Genomic DNA, 22524 nt, shown 5'->3' with positions numbered 1-22524 from the left:
AATGTTTACTTACAAAGGTAAATCAAACTGCTTTGCAATTTCAATTTGTTCAATGAAGACTTTTTTCTGTTCATTCTTCTGTGCCTCAGTGCTGGCAATTCGTGGGGTGAAATCCAACCCTACCTGAAATAAAATCAGAACCCAAGCTGGTAGGATATTTGATATAAATTACTAATATGACCCAACATGTTCTAGAACTTCAAATCAAAATTATCACAAATATTATTTTCAGTTCATTCCTAACTATAAAACCTTTTTTTAAATGTTGACCGTTGGTCATTTTGTGGAATTCATGGCTCTGAGCCAGAAGCTATGGATTCAAGTTCTGTTCCAGTGAATTGAGTACAATACAGGTTATCACAGTTCCCAGAGGAAGAAGTGTGCCCTCTTTAAATGGAGCATTAAATAGTTCTGACCAAATTCTTCCATCATATTATGGTTTGCTGATGTCATCATCTGCAGTTCTATTTGTTTTACATTAAGTAGTTTGCTCTCTCTGATTCAAGTCAAGTCAAGTTTATTCGTCACATACGCGTACGAGATGTGCAGTGAAATGAAAAGTGGCAATGCTTGCGGATTGTGCAAAAAAAACTACAAAACAGAATGAAACAGAATCAGTAATTACATATTTGTGGGAGGAAAAAAAGAAAAAACAAGAAGAAAAAAAAGCAATTTTAAAAAGACACCACACAACAGTAAATTGGTACAGTAAGTTAGTCCCTGGTGAGATAGGAGTTTACAGTCCTAATGGCCTCTGGGAAGAAGCTCCTTCTCATCCTCTGTTCTCACAGCATGGCAACGAAGGCGTTTGCCTGAGCGTAGCAGCTGGAACAGTCCGTTGCTGGGGTGGAAGGGATCCCTCATGATCTTGTTGGCTCTGGATTTGCACCTTCTGATGTATAGTTCCTGCTGTGGGGGGCGAGTGTAGTTCCCATAGTGCGTTCGGCCGAACGCACAACTCTCTGCAGAGCCTTCTTGTCCTGGGCAGAGCAGTTCCCAAACCAGATTGTGATGTTTCCGGACAAGATGCTTTCCACAGCCGCTGAGTAGAAGCACTGGAGGATCCTCAGAGACACTCTGAATTTCCTCAATTGCCTGAGGTGGTAAAGGCGCTGCCTTGCCTTACTCATCAGTGCGACAGCGTGTGATGTCCATTTCAGATCCTCTGAGATGTGGACTTCCAGGTATTTCAAGCAGCTCACCCTATCCACAGTATCCCCATTTATCTTCAGTGGTGTGTACGTCCTCGGATGTTGTGCCCTCCTAAAGTCCACGATCAGCTCCTTAGTTTTTTTGACATTCAAGAGAAGGCTGTTGTCCTGACACCAGAGTGCCAGATCAGCCACCTCATCCCGGAAGGCCTTATCATCATGATCGGAGATCAGGCCCACCACCACAGTGTCATCAGCAAAATTGATTATACAGTTGGAGCTGAACCTAGCCACACAGTCATGTGTGTACAGGGAGTACAGTAGGGGGCTGAGGCCACAACCCTGGGGGGATCCTGTGCTCAGGGTGAGGGACTTTGATGTATTTCCTCCCATCTTGACTACCTGGGGCCTGGTGGTGAGAAAGTCCAGGACCCAGGCACACAGGGGGGTGTTGAGCCCCAATTCCAGCAGCTTCTCAGCCAGTCTAGTGGGGACTATCGTGTGAAGGCTGAACTGAAGTCTATGAACAGCATCCTCACATAGCCCCCTTCTGGCTGTCAAGGTGAGAGAGAGCGGTGTGCAGAACCTGGGAGACCGCATCGTCCGTGGATCTGTTCGGACGGTATGCGAATTGTAGCGGGTCCATGTTGCGAGGGTGGAAGGCGCAGATGTGTTTCTTGACCAGCCTCTCAAAGCATTTCATGACTACCGAGGTGAGGGCCACCGGACGGTAGTCATTCAGACAGGCTGGGGAGGCATTTTTTGGTACAGGTACAATGATGGATCTTTTGAAGCAGGCATGGACCACGGACTTGGCCAGGGAGAGGTTGAATATAGTAGTGAGCACCAGAGCTAGCTGCGTAGCACAAGACTTAAGTACTTGCCCCGAGATGCCATCTGGGCCTACAGCTTTCCTCGTATTCACACATGTCAGAGCCCTCCTCACGTCGTGCACGGACAACGAGAATGTGTGCACATCCCCAGCGATGGACCCCCCTCCAGCTTTGTTAGCCAGCACGCTGGCAGTGTTGTTGTTAGCCGTCAAGCCTGGGGTGATGTTGCCCGTCTCGAAACGGGCGTATAAAGCGTTCAGGTCATCAGCCGGCACTTCCGGTTGAGGGGGGGCTGCTCCGGTTACAGTCCATAGCCCCTGCCAAAGGCGTCTGGTGTCCTGCTGCTCCATCTGTGACTCCATCTTGTCTCTGTACCTCTTTTTGCGCCCTTCACCGCCCTTCGCAGTCGGTAGCACTCTATCTTATAGATGTCCATATTTCCGGATGCCAGGCCAGGGTTGTAGGCAGCGGTGCAAGCATTCAAGGCAACACGAACGGACCTGTCCACCCAGGGTTCTTGGTTCAGACAGATGCTAACCCTTACCGTGGAGACGATGTTATCGGCTATTGTTGCGATGAAGTCCGTGACCGCTTCCGCGAACTCACTGACATCACTGGAACTTGCTTGGAACATATTCCAGTCGACATCTGTCAGTGCATCTAGCAGCATGGCCTCTGACTGGTCGGACCACCGCTTTACATTCCTCGTCACTGCAGCTTCCTGAACTATCCTCTGTTTATACTCCGGCAGCAGGAAAATGGCAGCGTGGTCAGATTTTCCTAAAGGATGGAGTGAAACGGCCTTGTAGCCCTTCCGGAACGGCGTATAGCAGTGGTCCAATGTTCTTTCCCCCCTGGTGGCACACGTGATGTGTTGGTAGAAGTTCGGCATGACCATCTTGAGATTTGAGTTATTAAAATCTCCAGTTACCACCATAACCGCATCGAGGTTCTTGTTTTGATGTCGACATAGTACATCACGGCTAATAGTGCCACGTTGGTGTCCGCATGCGGTGGAGTGTAGAAGGCTGTGACTGAACCGAACTCCCGGGGAATGTAGAATGGGCGGCATGAGATCGTCAGATGCTCCAGGTCCGGCAAGCAGGAACGGGAAAGCTTCTTGATATTTGCAGGGTTGCACCAGTTGTTATTGGTCATGAAGCAGACTCCTCCGCCCTTGGATTTCCCAGATGCTTCCGTTCTGTCAGCACGATGGACAGTGAAGGACTCGTTGGGCAGATTACCTGATCCGGCACCAGCGAGGTCAGCCATGTCTCGGTCAGGCAGAGGATGTTGCAGTCCCTTATGTCCCGCTGGAATCTGACCCTCGCCCTGAGGTCATCCAGCTTGTTTTCCAGGGACTGGACGTTCGCCAGAAGAATGCTGGGCAGAGGAGGACGAAAGGCTTGGGCTCTCAGCCTATTCCGAATCCCCCCCCCCCGCTTGCCCCGATGTATTCTCCGGATTTTTCTTGGAGCCGCGCTCCCACTGTTGTTGCCGCGGCGAGTTCTGTTGATCTCTGCTGGCCACGCTGGATCGGTGAGTACATTGTTTAAAAAGTCTCCATTTACGCTAGAGTTTAGTTTTAAGAGCGTTTCCCTGTTACACTTTGTTAGTGCTAGGGAGTTGGTACTTAGAAATAAATTAAAAAAGAACATGCAAGTTAAAAATTCGCAGTGTTTCCGCAAAGCTGCCACGACGGCGACTGGGCAGGGCCGTGCCATCTTCTTGACAAAGACATTGTTTCAAACCTCGGCCTATGCCCTCGTGTCCACATCTTCCAAAAAATAATAAAGTGCACTATATTCTCTCACATTATTGTTTGAGAGAGTTTGTATGCAGAGATTAGTTGCTGCCTTTGTAATCCCAGCCATACTTCAAAAAATGCTTTCCAGTCAAATATTTTGTGTTGTCCTAAAATCATGAAAATGACAACATCAATCCAAGTCTTTCCTTAATTTTCCAGTGTATTTTATAAATTTATACACCAGCTATTTATTCTGCTAAAATGACCCATCCTGTGAATACGTTTCATACATAGCTGTTTCGCATTGGACCTTGCCTCTAGCATGGTACATTAAATGATAGGAAATTTGTCGAATCGTTACTATGACACTGTAGAAGAAGCTTGTTTATAAACATAAAGTCCTGGAGTAACTCAGCTGGTTACTCCAGCACTTTGTGTCTAACTTCGGTGTAAACTAGCATCTGCAGTTCCTTCCTACACAAGCTTGTTTATAAAGTTATTTTAAGTCCAATAAACTTTCTAAAATTATATCTGAAAATATTCAATCGATAAATGTCCTTGTGCATACTCTCTGCCTTTGAAATACAGTACATTGTTGCACATATGATTCATTACATCTTTATATACTGTGAAAATATTACTGTGAAAAGTGGATGACTCAATGGGCAAATGTTTGGATTTGAGTGCTATTGATCATAAAAGCCAAACTGACAGTTTTTATATTTAGATGAATGCACACAGCAACAAATGTCCTCGTGACAATAAATTGCCCACAAGAATCTGCAGGTGCTGGAATCTGGGGCAACAATCGGCTGGAGGAGCTCAGGGAGTCGAGGAGCTTCTATGGGAGGAATAGACATGCAGGACGTGGATACAGGGTTTCAATCCAAAACGTTGACCATTCCTTTCCTATCACATATGCTGACTGACCTGCTGAGGTCCTTCAAAAGATTGTTTGTTGCAACTAATGTTCGTGTTCACTGCATTTTATTTGTAAGTTTTAAACTTAAAATGGTCAATTACATGACATGAACATTATTGTATGTGTATTAACACAATTGTACCTGTAATTAAAACTGCAAAAATTAATCTGTAATTATTACAACAAAAAATGATCTTAAAATATTCAAATAAACTGGAGAATAAAAGTTTTGTAGCTCTGATATTCAATGTTTTAAAATTTACATATGGGAATTGCAATAATTCCACATGATTTATTTTTCCAATATAGAAAAGACTTTATTCTGATTCATATTTTTCTATGAATAATTTTTTGACAGTAATCTCTGACCCCCTTCTCTTAATCTTTGAAATAATACACTTCATCAAATCTTTTTCTAGTAAGCCTTTCCCGTATTTATCTTTGTAATAGACCCAACAAGGTATGTGTATCAAATTGAATTCACTTGGTTATTTATCACTGATACAGTTAGATGAGCATTGAATGTGGTTGCAGTTTGATATCGAAAATCTCCTCTGAATCATTTGACTACGCCAATCATTTGTACAACTTTGACCTGGATATGACTCATGGCTAACACTGATGCAATAGACACAGGGATAGAAACTGCATTCTGAAGTTTGACCATGATATTCTTGTACAATCATTTACAGCATGCTAAAGCTAACATTGTTTAAATCTGTGGCTATTACACAACGCAATGAACTGTGATATTCCACTGAAGTTAAGAATGTTGCGGTTTTGCTTTTTAAAATTTGTTTGACTGATATTTTGAAAGATCAACAGATTGCTCAAACCTTCTCCTATCCCTTTCACCTCCGTCAACATGACTACAATTCAGCACCACAAATTTTCGTCACTGAATGCATTCAGCTTTTTGATTTATTTGGATGATTCATTAGTGTGTTATGTGGCTGCTAGGAAACAACGAGCCAACCTTGAATAATATTGCAAAACATACAAAAAATCTTCTTTAAAAATATTTATCATACGTAAAGCAATTCTCTCAACCTGATGAACAAGTGTAGCTAAGGCCTTATCATGACAATGCTAAAAACGTCACAGGCACAATTTTAATAAATTGTAATCCTTGAGAAACATAACCAATTTTGTAACTGAAATTTAAATTATTTTACAACGTACATATGACAACATAAGTTCTTTTTTCACTGAAAATGTTTTGCTTTGATTGATAGTTATATCAAGCATTCTACGTTCAACGAGCTGACACAATTTCAATGCACTATTGCAAAAGAACAGTGAAAATTTATGCTTTAACTCAATATTATTAGATATTATTTTCTGCTCCTGAGCAAAACAAAATGATGCAACTGAGAAGGGTCAATTTTAAAGGAGTCTAAATTGAGAAAGATGTTCAAATGCATATATTTCTGAAGTGGCAGGTTAAACTGCAAAGGATGTTTAAAATGTATGCGGCATTCAAGTCAGATTTTTATACAAAGAAGCATGTAGGCGTGCACGTTCTACCAAACCTTTATAAATTAGTTTATGCACCTGTTGAAATACTGCATCAATTTCTGTAATTACGTCAAGCATTTGGAGATGGTGAGGAAACTGAAATATACCTCGCGTGACAGTCTTCAGTAAAGTGGGAAGTCTAAAGATTTTTTTTCCTTTTTAGAGCAGAGAAGGTTAATGGGAGACTTAAGTTTGAATTTATTTGAGCTTTTGATAAATGAAGTAAGGTAAATCTGTCTCCACTGACTGGAGAATCGATAACAAGAGGCTAAAGGCTAAAGATAATTGTCAAAAAGAGTTGTGTGGGTGGGTTGGGCGAAGTGGTGATGGATGGATGGAGTGAGATAGCGATAATTTTTGTTTGCATAGTATGATTGGTAAGATATGGAATGCACTGATGAAGAGACAGTATATGAATGATCTCAAAATTAACCTGTACATGAACGAGAAAATGTTGCAAGATTATGGGAAAAGGTTGAGAGAATGGGATTAATTCATCCCATTGCTGCAGCAAGTAAGAATGTAATTGTTCTATCTGGGACATACGACAATAAAACACTCTTGTCTCAACTCTAATTGTGCAGCTATTTCAAAAGCTGGCACGACATGAGCCAAACTGCCTGTTCCTATTCTGTAAAATGCATTGAATGTTATTTTGCAAAAATAATGCAGTAAAATCACGAAGGTATGGCAGACAATAAAAGATCATGGTTCATTTATTAGGTTCTACCATTCTGAGAATCATGTCATGCAATGATAATAGAATTACGAACTAATAATAATAATAATGGATGGGATTTATATAGCGCCTTTCTAATACTCAAGGCGCTTTACATCGCATTATTCATTCACTCCTCAGTCACACTCGGTGGTGGTAAGCTACTTCTGTAGCCACAGCTGCCCTGGGGCAGACTGACGGAAGCGTGGCTGCCATTCTGCACCTACGGCCCCTCCGACCACCACCAATCACTCACACACATTCACACACAGGCAAAGGTGGGTGAAGTGTCTTGCCCAAGGACACAACGACAGTATGCACTCCAAGCGGGATTCGAACCGGCTACCTTCCGGTCGCCAGCCGAACACTTAGCCCATTGTGCCATCTGTCATCCCGAATTAGTCATTGCTAGTCAATTAATGTCAATCAATCAATCAATCAATCAATCAATCAATCAATCAGTTTTATTCATCACATACACATATAAGTGTAGTGAAATGAATTTACCAGCAGCGGTACAATTAAAAAAAAAAAACACACAATACACAATAAAATTAAATACAAACACAAATGAGTGTACAACAAACCCAAAATGACACGAGAAAATTACAAAAGCTGGCGAAATTTGAGAACTATAATATGTCCAAGTATGCGACACTTTCCATAAGTTAAGCCTCGTGTTATTGAACAAATACACTACTTCCAAATGTTATTTTATGAAAAAAATCAAACACTAGATTTACAGGGACAGGAAAAGCTGCATAAGATTGCAGATAATTATCTACTACTTTAGGGATACAACATAAATGCAAATTGTTATATAAAAATCAACCTTCAATGTTTTAGATCTTCCTCAAGGTATTTTATTTTTTGTGGGCAACAATGCACAAGAATGTGAATGCAACAACAAAAATGAGATACAATAATCATAGCAAAAAAAATGATTTGGTAAATGTATTCCAAACAGATACAATATGACGGTGGGTCTTCTGCATAACATTAAAAAATGCATTTCAGAAGTGCACTAGAATATTTAAAATGCTGAACTGCACCTTACCTCTCCAATTGCCAATAAGCAGTCCTTATATTTTTCTATCAATGGAAGTGCATTCTGCAAATCCTAGAAGAAAAACAAATCTTTAATTTAAAAAAAATCAAATAAGTAAGTAAGTAAGTTTTATTTATATAGCACGTTTTAAGTCCTCGCATTGACACCAAAGTGCTTTACTTAAAATAGATAATAAGTTTCCATATAAACCATAGAAAAAGGTTAAAAAAATAAATAAAATGGACACAACACATTATAGAGTTCATATATATTCACAAATAGGGAGAGGAGATCAACTTTTGCTTAAATAGGTGACCAAAGGTAAGAGCACAATTTACTAATTTTGCTGATGCAGGGAATTAGCAATTTGTCCCAAAAGTTTGGATTACACAATGGTTTTTTTTGCCCAAAGTCTTGAGGCAAGGCTTTACCCAATCTTTTACCCAAAGTAGCAATGCCATTTAATGCCAGTAACAGGACATCAGATTAAGAATCCAACAAAAAGTACATCTCTTTAACCAGTGAGATATTCAAAAACAAACATAGTATGAACTAAGAAAAGTTAATTAGAATGGGTGAATCTATGTTCACACCAGAAGGAGAACAAGAAAGGAAAAACATTATATCAAAAGAAAATTAAATTTGACATTAAATTCTCATTGAACAATTCCCAAGCTAATGAAATAAGACTGTACTCCACAGGTTCACAAGTTATAGGAGTAGAATTAGGCCATTCGGCCCATTGAGTCTACTCCGTCATTCAATCATGGCTGATCTCTGCCTCCTAATCCCATTTTCCTGCCTTCTCCCCATAACCCTTGACACCCGTTCTAATCAAGAATTTGTTTATCTCTGCCTTAAAAATATCCACTGACTTGGCCTCCACAGCCCTCAGTGGCAATGAGTTCCAAATAACTACCCTCTGACTAATGAAGTTCCTCCTCACCTCCTTTCTAAAAGAGCGCTCTTTCATTCCGAGGCTATGACCTCTGGTCCTAGACTCTCCCGCCAGTGGAAACATTCTTTCCACATCCACTCTACCTATACCTTTCATTATTCTGTTGTTTCATTACACTTATGCTTGTTTATGTTCTGGACAAGAGATTAATTTCTAAAATTAATAATTCTTAGGTCTGCTGAGTGGTGGGAAAAATACTTTTACTTTAAAATTAATATGTTAAAAATTTGATAACTGTCTCTTTCTGTACATTAAAGGACTGTTCAAAAAATGGGTCTCTTCTAATTATCACAGCACTGTTGGCACTAGATATTTAAAAACATCCTGGATTCCTTATCACAGGGACTTTTCCTTTTCTGTGCAATGTCTAGTTACAAGGTAGCATGATTTAACATTATGTAACACCAAAACACCTCATTATTTGTACCGAATACTGCAATCATGTCAATAGCCTTGCAGTTTGGTTCTTTTCCAGAATAAGTCAAGTTTATCATCATGTGTACAAGTACAATGAGGTACAGCTACAATGAAAATTCTTGCTTGCAGCAGGATCACAGACAGAGTAAGACAAACACACAAAAACAAATTATACATAGATTACACATCAAATTTTTGAAAGAAAGAACACTGTATAAGTAACAAGATAATGGCACAAAACATAATTAGAACAAAAATTGTGGGATGATGAACACTTTATTGTGGGATGATGAATGGATTAAATGGAACAAACATTTTACAGTGAAATTCAATCTATTTCAGATTACTCAATAAAACATTCTAAACAACAAAGTAAACTACTCTATCTCGTTCACGGAGTAAAAACCATTTGTTCTCTAGAATATGTTAATGATTTAACTGATATGGAATCGGAGAAGTGCCTTTTTGATACCCATTTTGTCTGTTGGCTAATAAAACCACATTCTCAATTTATATATATTTTGTGAGGAGTTAGTACATGATTTGTTAAATAGACACTGTAAGTTACCCCATTTTGCCGACTAATGGCAAAAAGAATCATAGAGGAATGAATGGGCATGTGTGATAAAAGAGAAGTTGTATGTGAACAGAGAAATAAAGAGGGGTGCAATAGGACAAACGATTGTTCCCTGAGCAGCTGGCATTAATGCAAAAGGCCACGGTCTCTTCAAATGTCATTATATACATACAAAAAGTGCAGTGAACTAATTTTAACTTAAAAAATAGCCATCATATCATTCCTGTTTTATCATCATGACAATTGTCGCTAATTTTTGTTTTGTGTTACCTCAAGTGTGGCACTACGTTGTTCTTGTGGTGGATTTCCTTGTACGGGATGAACACCAAGACATGGGAGCACAAACCCAGAATATCTGAAAGGAATTATTTCAAGTTATTTTATCAAATATAAGGTACATACATAAATCAAAAACATTACATGTAAGGACTCCTATTTTCCTGTTCAGTAGTGTTCTATCATTATATCTGCAGTTATTCCACATTTTCAGTGCCAAAGCATTTAAAATCCATCAAATACCAACTCAATAAATTCTATCCTATCCAATATAAAGTGAGAATGATTAATAATATAATTGATACATGAGAGACCCCCTGCTTTGACATAGGCGTCAAACGCCAGGTAAGTAGAATTAATATTTTATCTATACAAGAATTCCCATTCTTCAGCAAAGTTTTAACACATGACCCTAGATAATTGTCAAACATCAAGGATTCCATGAATTGATGTATTATCAGTGTTGATCTCATCATGTCTGCACTGGTCAAAATATTTTCCCAGACATCGTTCAATACTGTGCAAGTTCTGTCACGAATATATAGGCAGCATACTCAATGTCTGAGAAAAAATATATTCTTTATCAAAGACTGGCACGAATTTCTAAGCAACTTCGCAAAACATGCCCTGGGCAGCCTCAGGGTGGAGTAAGACAAGGAAGAATTGTGAGAACATGTTGTTCCAAACGATAATCATTGTTGAATTAAGCAACCAAACAAAAATTAATACCACAGATGTACAAATGGAACTATATGCTGGTCAAATGAAAACATGCCTGAATTGATCTTTCACTCATTTTATCAAAAGAACATTCTATCCTACAAAATTACAGTTGAAGTCCTTAAAGTGAATAAAATGAAAAATTGCCAGAAAGATATAATAGGAAAAAAATGTTTTTCTTAATTTAAAAATAGCTGAGGACATTTGAATCAGTTTCAGGAATTACTGGTTTCCTCTTTTAAAATGCACTGATTTCTGTTGTGCAAAGTTCCAACAAGCTTTCAAATCATTTCTGTGTAATTCTCTTTTGAAATCTGGATATCCCATGCATGTTCTGCAATTAGTATCCATTCCTAGCTGCTTTCAAAAAAGTGGAGTGAATTGCTTTATTGGACTATGGTAATCTTGATTTTAAATCTTTTTATTTGAATTTCACAGCAATTTGCATACATACAATGATAACACACAGACAGTCAAGGCATAATTGTGCAACAGTATGTAAGCGACCCTCAAAGCCCTTACCCTTACCCACCTTCAACCCACCCGAATCAGGTCGGAACCAAACGGGGACAAACAACACTCACATACATACACATCCACACAAATATGGTAAGATAAACGAAACAAAAAGTACTAAAAAAAAATTTTTTTAAAAAGGGGGTCACTAATAACAGTAAATAAGTACGTAATTAAATAAATAAGTGTGGGGGGGGGTTAAGGGGAGAGAAGCTGCAGTAGAGCAGAACAATGGTGGAGAGCACTCAGTCCTCTTCCGAGTCCGGGGACAAGTTGAGAGAGTTAACAAGTTCCAAGAAAGGGTTCCATGTATCTAGGAATGTCTTGGTAGAGCCTTTGAGAGAGAACCTAAGTTTTTCAAGCTTTAAATTGTAAAGCACCTCCTTAATCCAGCGGGTGTGTGTCGGGGGACAGGTGAGCCTCCAGTTAAGCAAGATCAGTCTCCAGGCTAACAAGGTTGTAAAAGCTAGAACCCGTTTCACCGCAACAGAGAGGTTGGTGTTGGGAGGGGTACCGAAAATGGCTGACAGTGGGTTTGGAGGAATAGTCTGGCCGTAGGCTCTGCTTATCAAGTCGAAAGCACTCCTCCAAAACATATGGCTATGGTTGGCAGGAGATTGATTACATCTGTCGCAGGTGTCCCTAACAGCGGGTAAATTCTAGATAATCTTGCATTTGTGTAGTGGACTTTGTGAAGGACTTTGCATTGGATTAGGCCATGACGGGCACATATGGAGGAAGAATGGGTCAAGTCCAAGGCAGAGTCCCATTGCTGGTCTGTTAGTTTCGTATTCAGCTCACCCTCCCACGCAGCTTTTAATGAGGTATGAGGTTTCAATATAATAATAATAATAATAATAAATTTTATATTTAATGGGCGCCTTTCATACAAAATCTCAAGGACACCTTACATAGTAATCGGAATAAAAACATATACCCGACCCTAATAAGTTATACAAAACAGAGATGCATTTCTTCCGGTTGGGATCTAGAGCTAAGATGGTATCGGTCAGGATTTCAGGGGGGCGATTTGGGAAATGGGGGAATGTCTTCTTCACAAAATCCCTAATCTGGAAAAAACGAAAAAGGTGGGCGTTTGGGAGGCTATAGTTGTACGAGAGCTCCGCAAAAGACGAAAAGATGCCATCCTTGTATAGGTTTTTGATACTACTGATACCGTTGCTATGCCAGGTTTTGAATGCGTGGTCTGTACTTGAAGGTTTAAAGATGTGGTTTTTAAGCAGTGGGGTCAAGATGGAAGGGCCTTGTAAACCGAGGTTTTTCCTGAGTTGACTCCATATCTTGAGCGAGAGGGACGCAATTGGGCCTGCACCCACAGATGTTATGGGAAGGGGGAGTTGGGAGCATAGGACAGACCGCAACGGGAGATGTGAACTCGCCTTTTCCATGTGTACCCAGGTCGGTAGGTGGTCGCAATCATCATTCATCCAATACAGGAGTTTTTGCAAGTTAGCTGCCCAATAGTATCGCCTAAATTGAGGAAGTGCCAAACCGCCGTCACTCTTAGGAGACTGCAGTATCGCCTTTCGGATTCTAGCCGGTTTGCTACCCCATAAAAATTTAGATATTGTCCTTTCTAATTTATCAAAAAAAGATTTAGTGGTAAGTATAGGGACGTGCTGGAAAAGATACAGGAATTTGGGTAGGACGACCATCTTGACCAGATTTATCCGGCCCACGAGGGATAGCGGTAAAACTGACCAGCGGTCAAAATCTCTTTCAGCTTTCTCAACCAGAGGCAGAAAGTTTGTGCGGAACATATCAGATAAGGATGTTGTGATAAAGACGCCGAGGTAGCGAAACCCGTCCTCTGCCCATTTGAATGAGGTTAAAGAGCGAGGGAGCTGCTTAGCCAATGAGTTAATCGGTAATAGCTCACTCTTTTGGTAGTTAAGTTTATAACCAGAATACGCGCCAAACTGTTCTAAAATATTCGTAATCACAGGGAGAGAGCTGACTGGGTTCGAGATGTACAGGAGCAGGTCATCCGCATACAATGAGACTTTATGAGTTGTGTCGAACCATGTAATACCTTTAAAGCCCTTCTCTGAGCGTAACCAGACCGCCAAGGGTTCTATCGCGACAGCAAACAGAAGTGGTGATAACGGGCAACCCTGTCTGGTACCTCTCTGAAGGGGGAAGTGGGGCGACAGTCTGCCGTTTGTTTGTACTGAGGCCACCGGGGACGAGTATAATAGACTGACCCAAAGAATAAAACTGTTACCGAGGCCAAACCTGTCCATCGCCTCATATAGGTACCTCCACTCGACCCTGTCGAAAGCTTTTACGGCGTCGAGGGAGACCACTATCTCCGGGGTCTCACTACTCGGTGAATGGATGATGTTAATGAGACGCCTAGTATTTTGGGAAGACTGTCGGCCTGGTATGAACCCTGTTTGGTCTAACGAGATAATAGAGGGCATCACTCGTTGAAGACGGAGCGCAAGGGCTTTAGAGAGGATTTTGAGGTCCACATTCAGGAGTGAAATTGGTCTATAGCTACTACAAAGCAGGGGATCTTTCTCCTTTTTAAGAATTAGGGAGATAGTAGCCCACGACAAGGTGGGCGGTAGGCGACGATGTAAAAACGCCTCATTGTACATATCTCTCAGGACTGGTGCGAGGAGAGCAGAGAAAGCTTTGTAATATTCTACAGTGAAGCCGTCAGGGCCGGGTGACTTTCCGCTTTGCAGCGATGTGATGGCTGCTTGGACCTCAGCAACAGTTATGGGACCACCCAAGTCTCTCGTGGCTTCATCGTCAATTCGGGGAAACGTCATACTACTGAGCATGTCACTTGCAGTGGGAGGACAATCGGAAACGTATAGTTCAGCGTGGAATTTAGCAAATGCTTCATTAATTCTAAGAGGGTCAGTATGAATCTCCCCTAAGCTGGATCTAATGGCTGGAATTAGCCGTGAAGTCGCCTCGGTTCTGGCCTGATGGGCCAAAAGCTTCCCAGCTTTATCGCCAGATTCAAAAAAGTGTTGCCTAGATTTAAGCAGTCGTAGCTTAGCTTTATTAGTAGACGTGAGGTCAAAGTCTGTTTGTAACCTAAGGCGTTCTCTATAAAGGTTAGGGTCTGGGTCAGATGCATATTTGTCATCAATGTCCTTTATTTTTTGTAACAGGTCTGCCGTTTGGGACATCTCGGTTCTTTTCAGGTTGGAGACAAAAGAGATAAGTTGGCCCCTAATATAGGCTTTTGAAGCTTCCCAGAGTATACCTCTTTCTATGTCCGGCGAGTCATTCAGCTCAAAATATAAAATGATTTGGGAGTGCAAGAATTGCATGTAGTGAGCCTCTGCTAATAATGAGGAGTTGAACCTCCACTGTTTAAAGGGGTTAGTTCGTTTACAAAAGTGGAGATCGAGGGAGGTTGCAGCGTGATCTGATATTACAATGCTATGATACTCGCTGGATTTGATTTTGGAGAGCAGTCTGTTATCCAAGAGAAAGAAGTCTATACGGGTATAGGTACGGTGCACGTGGGAAAAAAATGAAAATAATTTAGTCATGGGGAATGTAAATCTCCATGGGTCTGTGAGCCCAAGTTGTTTGGCGAAAGTATGCAGAGTCTTACCTGATTTAGTTAAAGTAGAGGCTTTGTTCGAAGGTCTGTCCAGTATAGGGTCTTGGACCAGATTAAAATCTCCACCCACAATGACGTGGTGATTTTCAATATTTGGGAGAGATGTAAAAAATTTGGTTACAAATGAGCTGTCATCCCAGTTGGGACCGTAAATGCTGGCCAATATGACAGGTGTGTCTTGCAGTTTGCCAGACACCATGACAAAGCGGCCAGCAGGATTCTCCAGTTTTCTGTGGTTCGAACATAACGTTCTTACGAATCAGGATAGCAGTACCCCTAGCCCTATCATTAAATTTTGAGTGAAATAAGTGGCTAATCCAGCCTCTCTTAAGCCGTGTTACCTCTCTGTTACGAAGGTGGGTCTCTTGAATAAAAAATATATCGCCTTTGAGCTGTTGCAAGTGGGCCAAGATCCATTCAGTCTTGGTATGACTTCCCACCCCCCTCACGTTCCACAAGACAAATCTAAGAGTGTCGTTTGTGTTGGCCATACTTAGCTATATCCAAGCGAGTGGGCAGAGCGCTGTAGTACTGCAAGTCGAAACGGAAGAGCGCATCGAAACCAGCTGCCGAGAGTGGGGATGTGGGGGGGGGAGAAGGAGTGATAAAAAAATAAATACAAAAAATAAAAAAAAGATACATACACACGTATACACACAACAAACAAGTGGGACACATATCACTTAACCATCTTTCAAACCTGAGTCCCCGGACCTGAGATCCCCCATGTCCCAACTGAACCTTGAGTGCCCATTGCACCAAGGTGCGTTGTCCTCGTATCCGCATGGAGATACAATTCAATTATCCGATCTTAACTCCCAATATTTCCACCTCCCAAAGCAACAAAATCGCTCAATGTCAGTAAAGTAACATAAAATGAAATGTGTAGTAATAATAATAATAACAATGATAATAATAATTTGAAAAATAGAAAGTAGAAATAAAGTAAAATAAACATAAATAAATAAATACAAAGTTGAAATAATTGCCATAATAGTTGCACTGCCAATGTCATTGCTAACACTAATGGTAATGGTTGTAATGATGATAGTAATAATAAGACAAAGCAAATTAACAAAATGGTGATACTGAATAAGCAAGCCAACGTATAAGTGGAGCAAGAATAGCTTCCTTTGGTATTACATAGTATACCTTAAAATCGACAAGGTATAAAGAAAGAGTTAGCGTTAGAGAAGTTAGCGAGTTGCAAACTGGGCTCTTGGATTAAAGCGCAGGGCAAAAGAACATCAATTAAGTATTATTAAACAAAAACGCTGTAGGAGCAGATTGGTATAACACAGCCTTGGCTGTAATGAGCTCTTATCAGCCCCAGACAGTCCGCTAGGAAGACTAGTGCAAACAAACTAGCCGAATGCTGGCAGCGTTAGCAGCCAGCTGCTAAAAACAAGAAGGCAGAGACCAGATCACGAACCACAAAGTGGGTCCCTTAAGCCCAATTTTATAGCATGTGCAGGTGAAGAACCTTTCAAGTATGATTACACATAAACATTATAAGGAAAAGTTGGTATAAGATAGTCACGAATCGTGGTGAATTCTTACCAGCCTCATACATTTCAAGACAGGGGTCTAGTATAATCAGCAAGGCCGGGCGCTAGCAATGGCTAGTTGCTAAGAGCAGTCAAGCTAAAGTTAGTCCATAGTGTAACCGTAGATTAACCGGACCCCTGTGCCACTCGGATATAGACGTACCGAGCGAAGTCAGTCGTCTGTGGGTCCCGGTCTGCGCCGACGGTAAGATGAGATGAAATCCTGAGCGTCCTCAGGAGATGTTAGTCGTCGCCTCTTTCCTTCCTCGGCCATGATGAACAGCTTGGCTGGATAATGAAGGGAGGGTTTGAGACCCAGGTTGTACAGCTCCTTCATAACGTCTCGGTACGCGGAGCGTTGTTCAACTATGTCGGGACAGTAATCTTCTAAAATGTGGATCGGGATATCCTTGTACTTCAGCTTACCCCTCTGCCTCCGAGCCTCACGCACCACCAACTCGCGGGTCTGGTATCTATGGAAGCAGATCACAACTGCTCTGGGTTTCTCACCAGGGCTTGGCTTGGCTGTTAGCGTACGGTGGGCTCGGTCTAGCTCCGGGGCTGATTCCAGTGTGTGTTTGCCAAGAGTCTCGAGCAGGAGTTGAGAGAAAAAAGCTGTTGTTTGGGGACCTTCGATGTTCTCGGGGAAACCGACTATCCTTATGTCTTTTCGGCGACTCCTGCCTTCCAGGCCGATAAGCTTAGACTTTAGCTTGGCGTTCTCTTCGGTCACCGTAGTTAGCATTGTCGCTATAGCTCGTATGTCTTGGCTGGTGGTATCAGCAAAAGACTCTAATGACGAAAGACGGTGTTGGTGATCTAAAATAGTGGTCTGGATATTGTCCAGCTTCGTTTCCAGTTTGGTGAACGCTGCGTTGAATTCTGCCAGTAGCGATACCTTGTGCTCTGTTAACATGGCTGCTAGCGTGGCCATGCCGGTGCTGGTCGTGGGGTCTTCCGTCTTTTGCTCCTCTTTCTTTCCTCTGCGTGGCATCTTTACGGCGTGGAGAGGTGCTGTCAATGGTGTTTAAATATTTATGGGTAATTATAAAACTTAGGCTGAGCTATAATAAAAGTTGGAGGTGAATAGGTCGGGAGCGTGGAAAAGTGCGACTACTCCAACATGTCGCCCCCAGCGGATTCGGACTATGGTAATCTTTCTGGTGACGATACTCCTTTAATGTTGTTGGGTAAATGATGTGCAGAACTTCGATCCATCAACAGCAAAGGAGCAGCAATATATTTCCAAGTCAGCATGGTGTGCAACCTGAATGGAACTTACAGGTGATGTTCCCAGACCCTGCTGCTCTTTCCCTCCTATTTAATAGAGTTGTGTGATGCTGCAAAGTATTGACAAATTGCTATAATGCATTTTATAGATGGTATACACAGCAGGCTTGGTCCACTAATGATGAACGAGGTGAATGTTCAGTATGATGGACTGGGTGCCAATCAAAATACTTTTCAAGTATTGTTGGAGCTGTATACATCCAGGTAACTGGAGTGTATTTTATCACAGCACAGATTTATGCCTTCCAGATTGTGAAAAGATTTTGGAAAGTCAAGGAACAAGTCATTCCGCACAGAATAGCCAGCCTCAGATCCATTCCTGCAAACACAGCTTTTATTTGGCTGTACCAGTTAGGTTCAATGACCCCTTTCGTCAAATAATTAAGTCTACATATCATTCCAACATAATTCATTTGTTTAGCAAAGTATTCTTCTCCTCTCTACCCTGTTTGCTCAGGTTCTGGCACACCCTCTATAACCTGTTCACTCTTGTTAAAAATGAGTGCCACCAAAACAGATGAGCTTGAATCTGCTACTAAAGTATTCAATTTGAGGTAGAACTGAGGACCAAGATAATAAATTAATAAAAAACAATTAAATGTTACTGCACACCTGTGCTCAAACTACAGAAAAGCAAACTTACAGAGACTTAAAGTAGCTTATAATGATGCCATGAGAATATTACTTAAGAGACCTAGATGGTGTAGTGCAAGGGAAATGTTTGTGGCTGCAGGAGACAATAATTTACAAACTGTCTGAAGAAATCTTATGTATAAATTTATTTGCCAGACTAATGACTGAAAATGAAATAATCTTGGCCTTATCAAACATAAGGTTTAGCACTACACGCTACCAATCCCAGCTGTGGAGACATTGGTATAGTTGTCTCGATGTACGCTACTGATTTTTAAAATTCTTGATCTTATAACATGTATTGTGCTTTTGTATGTAATTTATTGTGCTTTTGTAAGTAATTTACTGTGCTTTTGTATGTCATTTATTGTGTTTTTGTATGCAATGTAATGTCTTGTCTTTTATCTAGACCTTGAGTCTGTCATAAAAAGTAAGTACCCTAAGCAAGTAAGTAAATGCAATTACAATGTTAGGTAATACAACATCAGAAATTAGAAATGTAGTAACAATTAGAAAGATGTATTTCTAAAATATGCACAATTTGGGGTAGAACTGCAAAAATAACTAAAGCCCAAAATATTTACTTGTTATTAATTTTGGAAGAAAGAAAATAACATGTATTTGTAACAGACATTACTGGAAAGCTATGTCTTTATAGACCTAGCCACATCAATCAATATTCTCATCTGAATTTACTGTGAAGGATCTGGAAGCTGCTGAGTTCATGGAAGAAAACAATGATATCCTGAAGCATATCACGATTTCAAAGGAGGTGAATAAATCCCAGGCCTGACCAAGTATATCCTAGACACTGTGAGAGGTAGGGGAGAGGATTGCTGTGGCCTTGGCAGAGATTTTTTTAGCCACAGGAAAAAAAAAAATCTTAAATTCAAATTAGCTTAAAACACTTGAGTCTGTTACAGGAAATCGACTGGTTTCCTCTTTTAAAATGCATTGATTTCTGCTGTGCAACATTTCAGAAAACTTTCAAATCATTTCCATGCAATTTTCTTTTGAAATGTGGATATCCCATGCATGTTCTGCAATTAGTATTGTTCTGCAATATATTTCCAAGTCACCATGGTGTGGAACCTGAATGGAACTTACAGATTACTGGAAGACTGGAAGATGCTTAATGTTTGGGTCTTTATTTATGAAGGTATGCAAAGACAAGTCGGGGACTGCAGGCTAGTAAGCCTTACGTCAAAGTATATTCAAGACAGAGAATCCCAATTTTTAGATATTAAAAAGGGATCAAGGGACATTGGTTTATGTACAGCAATGTGACATTGAGATTAAGATCAGTCATAACTTTATTGGATGGTGGAGCTGGTGTAAGGGTCAACATGGATGACTTCTGTTTCTGATTCTTATGTTTTTATGTTGATCATCACTAAATCTGAGTTGGTGCAAGCCATCTCGGCATGGCCCAAGGATTGAAACATGCATGATCTTTGTTGTTCAGTGCCCAATTACATGGTACTTTTATCCCCTGAATGAGAGCAACGTTAAGATTTGAGATTTTACATATTAACGTGTAATAGGCATGACATACATACTTGTTTGAAAGCTCTATTAGTCTTTCAAATTCTCCAGCATGCTCTGCTACCGCCACAAGAGCTAGGATTCCAGTCTGTGAGAAAGACAAATCACATCATCAATATCTGGGGTCATGCAGTCCAATATGGGACAGTTCCAATTAAAAGGCCAAACATTTAACAGGAATGTAACATTGCAGCTCACACAGTAACTCAACTTTCTCCAGATGAGCTGGAGTGGCAGTTTACTGCATTGCTTATTGTACCACAGACAGCCTGTGAAACAGGGGCAAACTGCACTTAAGCGGAGACATGCAGTTGACCCTGATGCAACAAAAATGTCATCTCTTGAAGGTTTTCTGTGTTGAATCAAAATTATATTATCTCATGACACAGGGGGTGGCTACTTGGCCCATGAAGATAAACACAAAAAAAGAAGATTAACATGATGTTGGATGCTGGAACCTTCCCATCAATCCTATTCTTCTAATTTCCTCATAGAACTCTCTTTCCTTCCACCCAGATTCACCCACCTCCAAACTTACATTAGTCAATTAACCTATTATATGCCTGGACATTTTTCAGATATATGTACATGTAAATTCATTTTCATCTTATTTTGCAAAAAAGTTTTGATCCCAGAAAGAGAGAGAAACATTTCTGACGTATCAATAACTCTAATAACTGGCATGACAATTTAGGATTACTTGTTCCTCAAAGCATATGTGTAAATAAGTAAATCTTAGTCATTTACAAACATTTAGTTATTATGTATTTTATTTATTCCAACAAATGATCCATTGAAATACATTAGGACTTACCTTCTTAGACTCCTCTATCACTTCATCAATATCCTAAATTAAATGCAACAAGATCAGTAATGGCATCCACAACATAAAAGTGACTGAAGTTATTTAAATAAAGAAAGTTGATCAAACATAAAATAATGTCAATTACTAATAACAACGGTCTTCATATGTTAACAACCAAATATGTTTTACTTCTGTTGTTTTGGAGGAAAACATCAGTCAATATCTATAGACAGCTAGCAAGGACCACAGCCTATAAATAGATTAAAGAAGGGCCGATACATTGTACAAAATGTAAATGTAAGCATTAGATTAACAAGGCATGAGTCCCTGCTCCTTATGAGTTCTGTAAATTGTTTTCTTACTGCCAATGGTCCATGCCACACACACACAAAATAATTGGTTATACATGTTTAAACGCTTGTCAGTTGGGAGCCTGATTTGGAGTACAGAGGACAGAGTTCCTGGTAGGGTGGAGGTGAAAGAAAGAGAACAGCAGTATTGGGGAAATCAATTATGGCAGTGGTTTATTTGGGATGGTGGGGGACACTTGGAATTTTGAGAAGATGATTAAGAGGAGGAACGTGGAGATGCTCTGGGGATGCGAGTGTAAGTTACAGAGGGACTTGGGTGATGAATAGGGAGATAACTGAGGCGTAGGAAATCACTCATGATGATGATTGTGTTGGAAGATAAATTGTTTGGGGAGATGACAGGAGGCAGAGCGGGTGCAGAGATGACATGATAAGGGGATTTGATGACAATACAGAGGATTTGAAGATATTAGCTGGGAATTGGGCAGGGAATTGTAAAAGAGAGGAAGGCAGTGATGTTCATGGCAATCATTAGCGATGGAGGATGTTAGACACCTCAGAATCCCAGCCAGAAGAGTTGGATCTTTAATGCAGGAGAGGCTGAACCCTTTATGTTACACCATTTGCTATGTATACCTAATAACCTCCATAAACCACATACAGGGGCACATCCAATGTACAGAAGATCTGATTCAGTAATATATTACATCACTAACACATAATGTAGCTAACCATTTCTGCTGATTGTCTTATATTATAATATTCACATTGCATATAAAAACATTATATCAACTGACAGAATTTCTAGGCCAATGAATTTACTTATTGTAAATCTTTCGCTGAAGGCAGAATACTCGGATGCCAAAAACAATTCTGCTCTTCTTCCCTGTGTAACTACTTATGCCTCGTGATTTAAAGCATCATCTTAAACAAAAATCACACTACCCTCAAAATACTGTACTTAATTGTTAATCTGGATCACGTGCTCCACAACATCATGTTGCTTGAGCTCACAATCCTGTTTCAGAAGTGAGAATAAGCCAAATTGACTACAATGACTGCATTTTATGACTCTATTCAGGCTGTAGGTTTAAAAGGAGACACCATGAAATCACTCTACCACATCCAAGTTTTCAAAATGTTGTAGATAAATGTATTGCTGTCTTTATTTATTAATGCAATATTTTGCACAAAGTTAATATTCACAATATGAAGTTTGTGAACAAGTGCCAGGATAGATGCCAACTGATGTGAAAATTATTCTGTGGGTATTAAAAATTACATAAGTACTGCCAGGCATTGTTCTAATTTCAATGGGGTAAGTGGCCATTTTGATAAATGCAGACCATCTACATTTCCCAACATTTCCTTTATTTTCT

The 22524-nt window shown here is 40.4% G+C and overlaps 1 protein-coding gene across 3 annotated transcripts in view; it reads right to left on the bottom strand.

Annotated features, from left to right (window-relative positions):
- Positions 1–22524, bottom strand: part of tatdn3 (TatD DNase domain containing 3) — a 41979-nt gene that overhangs the window by 14155 nt on the left and 5300 nt on the right. For all 3 annotated transcript variants that reach the window (XM_033025314.1, XM_033025315.1, XM_033025316.1), the window contains exons 2-6: positions 20844–20876; positions 20044–20117; positions 10160–10244; positions 7947–8009; positions 14–123 (exon numbers count right to left, since the gene is read on the bottom strand). In XM_033025314.1, coding sequence (XP_032881205.1) covers positions 14–123; positions 7947–8009; positions 10160–10244; positions 20044–20117; positions 20844–20876 — 365 coding nt within the window. The remainder of the gene's footprint in view (positions 1–13; positions 124–7946; positions 8010–10159; positions 10245–20043; positions 20118–20843; positions 20877–22524) is intronic.

Source organism: Amblyraja radiata, chromosome 8, assembly GCF_010909765.2.
Source record: "Amblyraja radiata isolate CabotCenter1 chromosome 8, sAmbRad1.1.pri, whole genome shotgun sequence".
Taxonomy (NCBI): Eukaryota; Metazoa; Chordata; class Chondrichthyes; order Rajiformes; family Rajidae; genus Amblyraja; species Amblyraja radiata.
The sequence above is the reverse complement of the archived record's forward strand: the minus strand, read 5'-3'. Positions and strand labels throughout refer to the sequence as shown.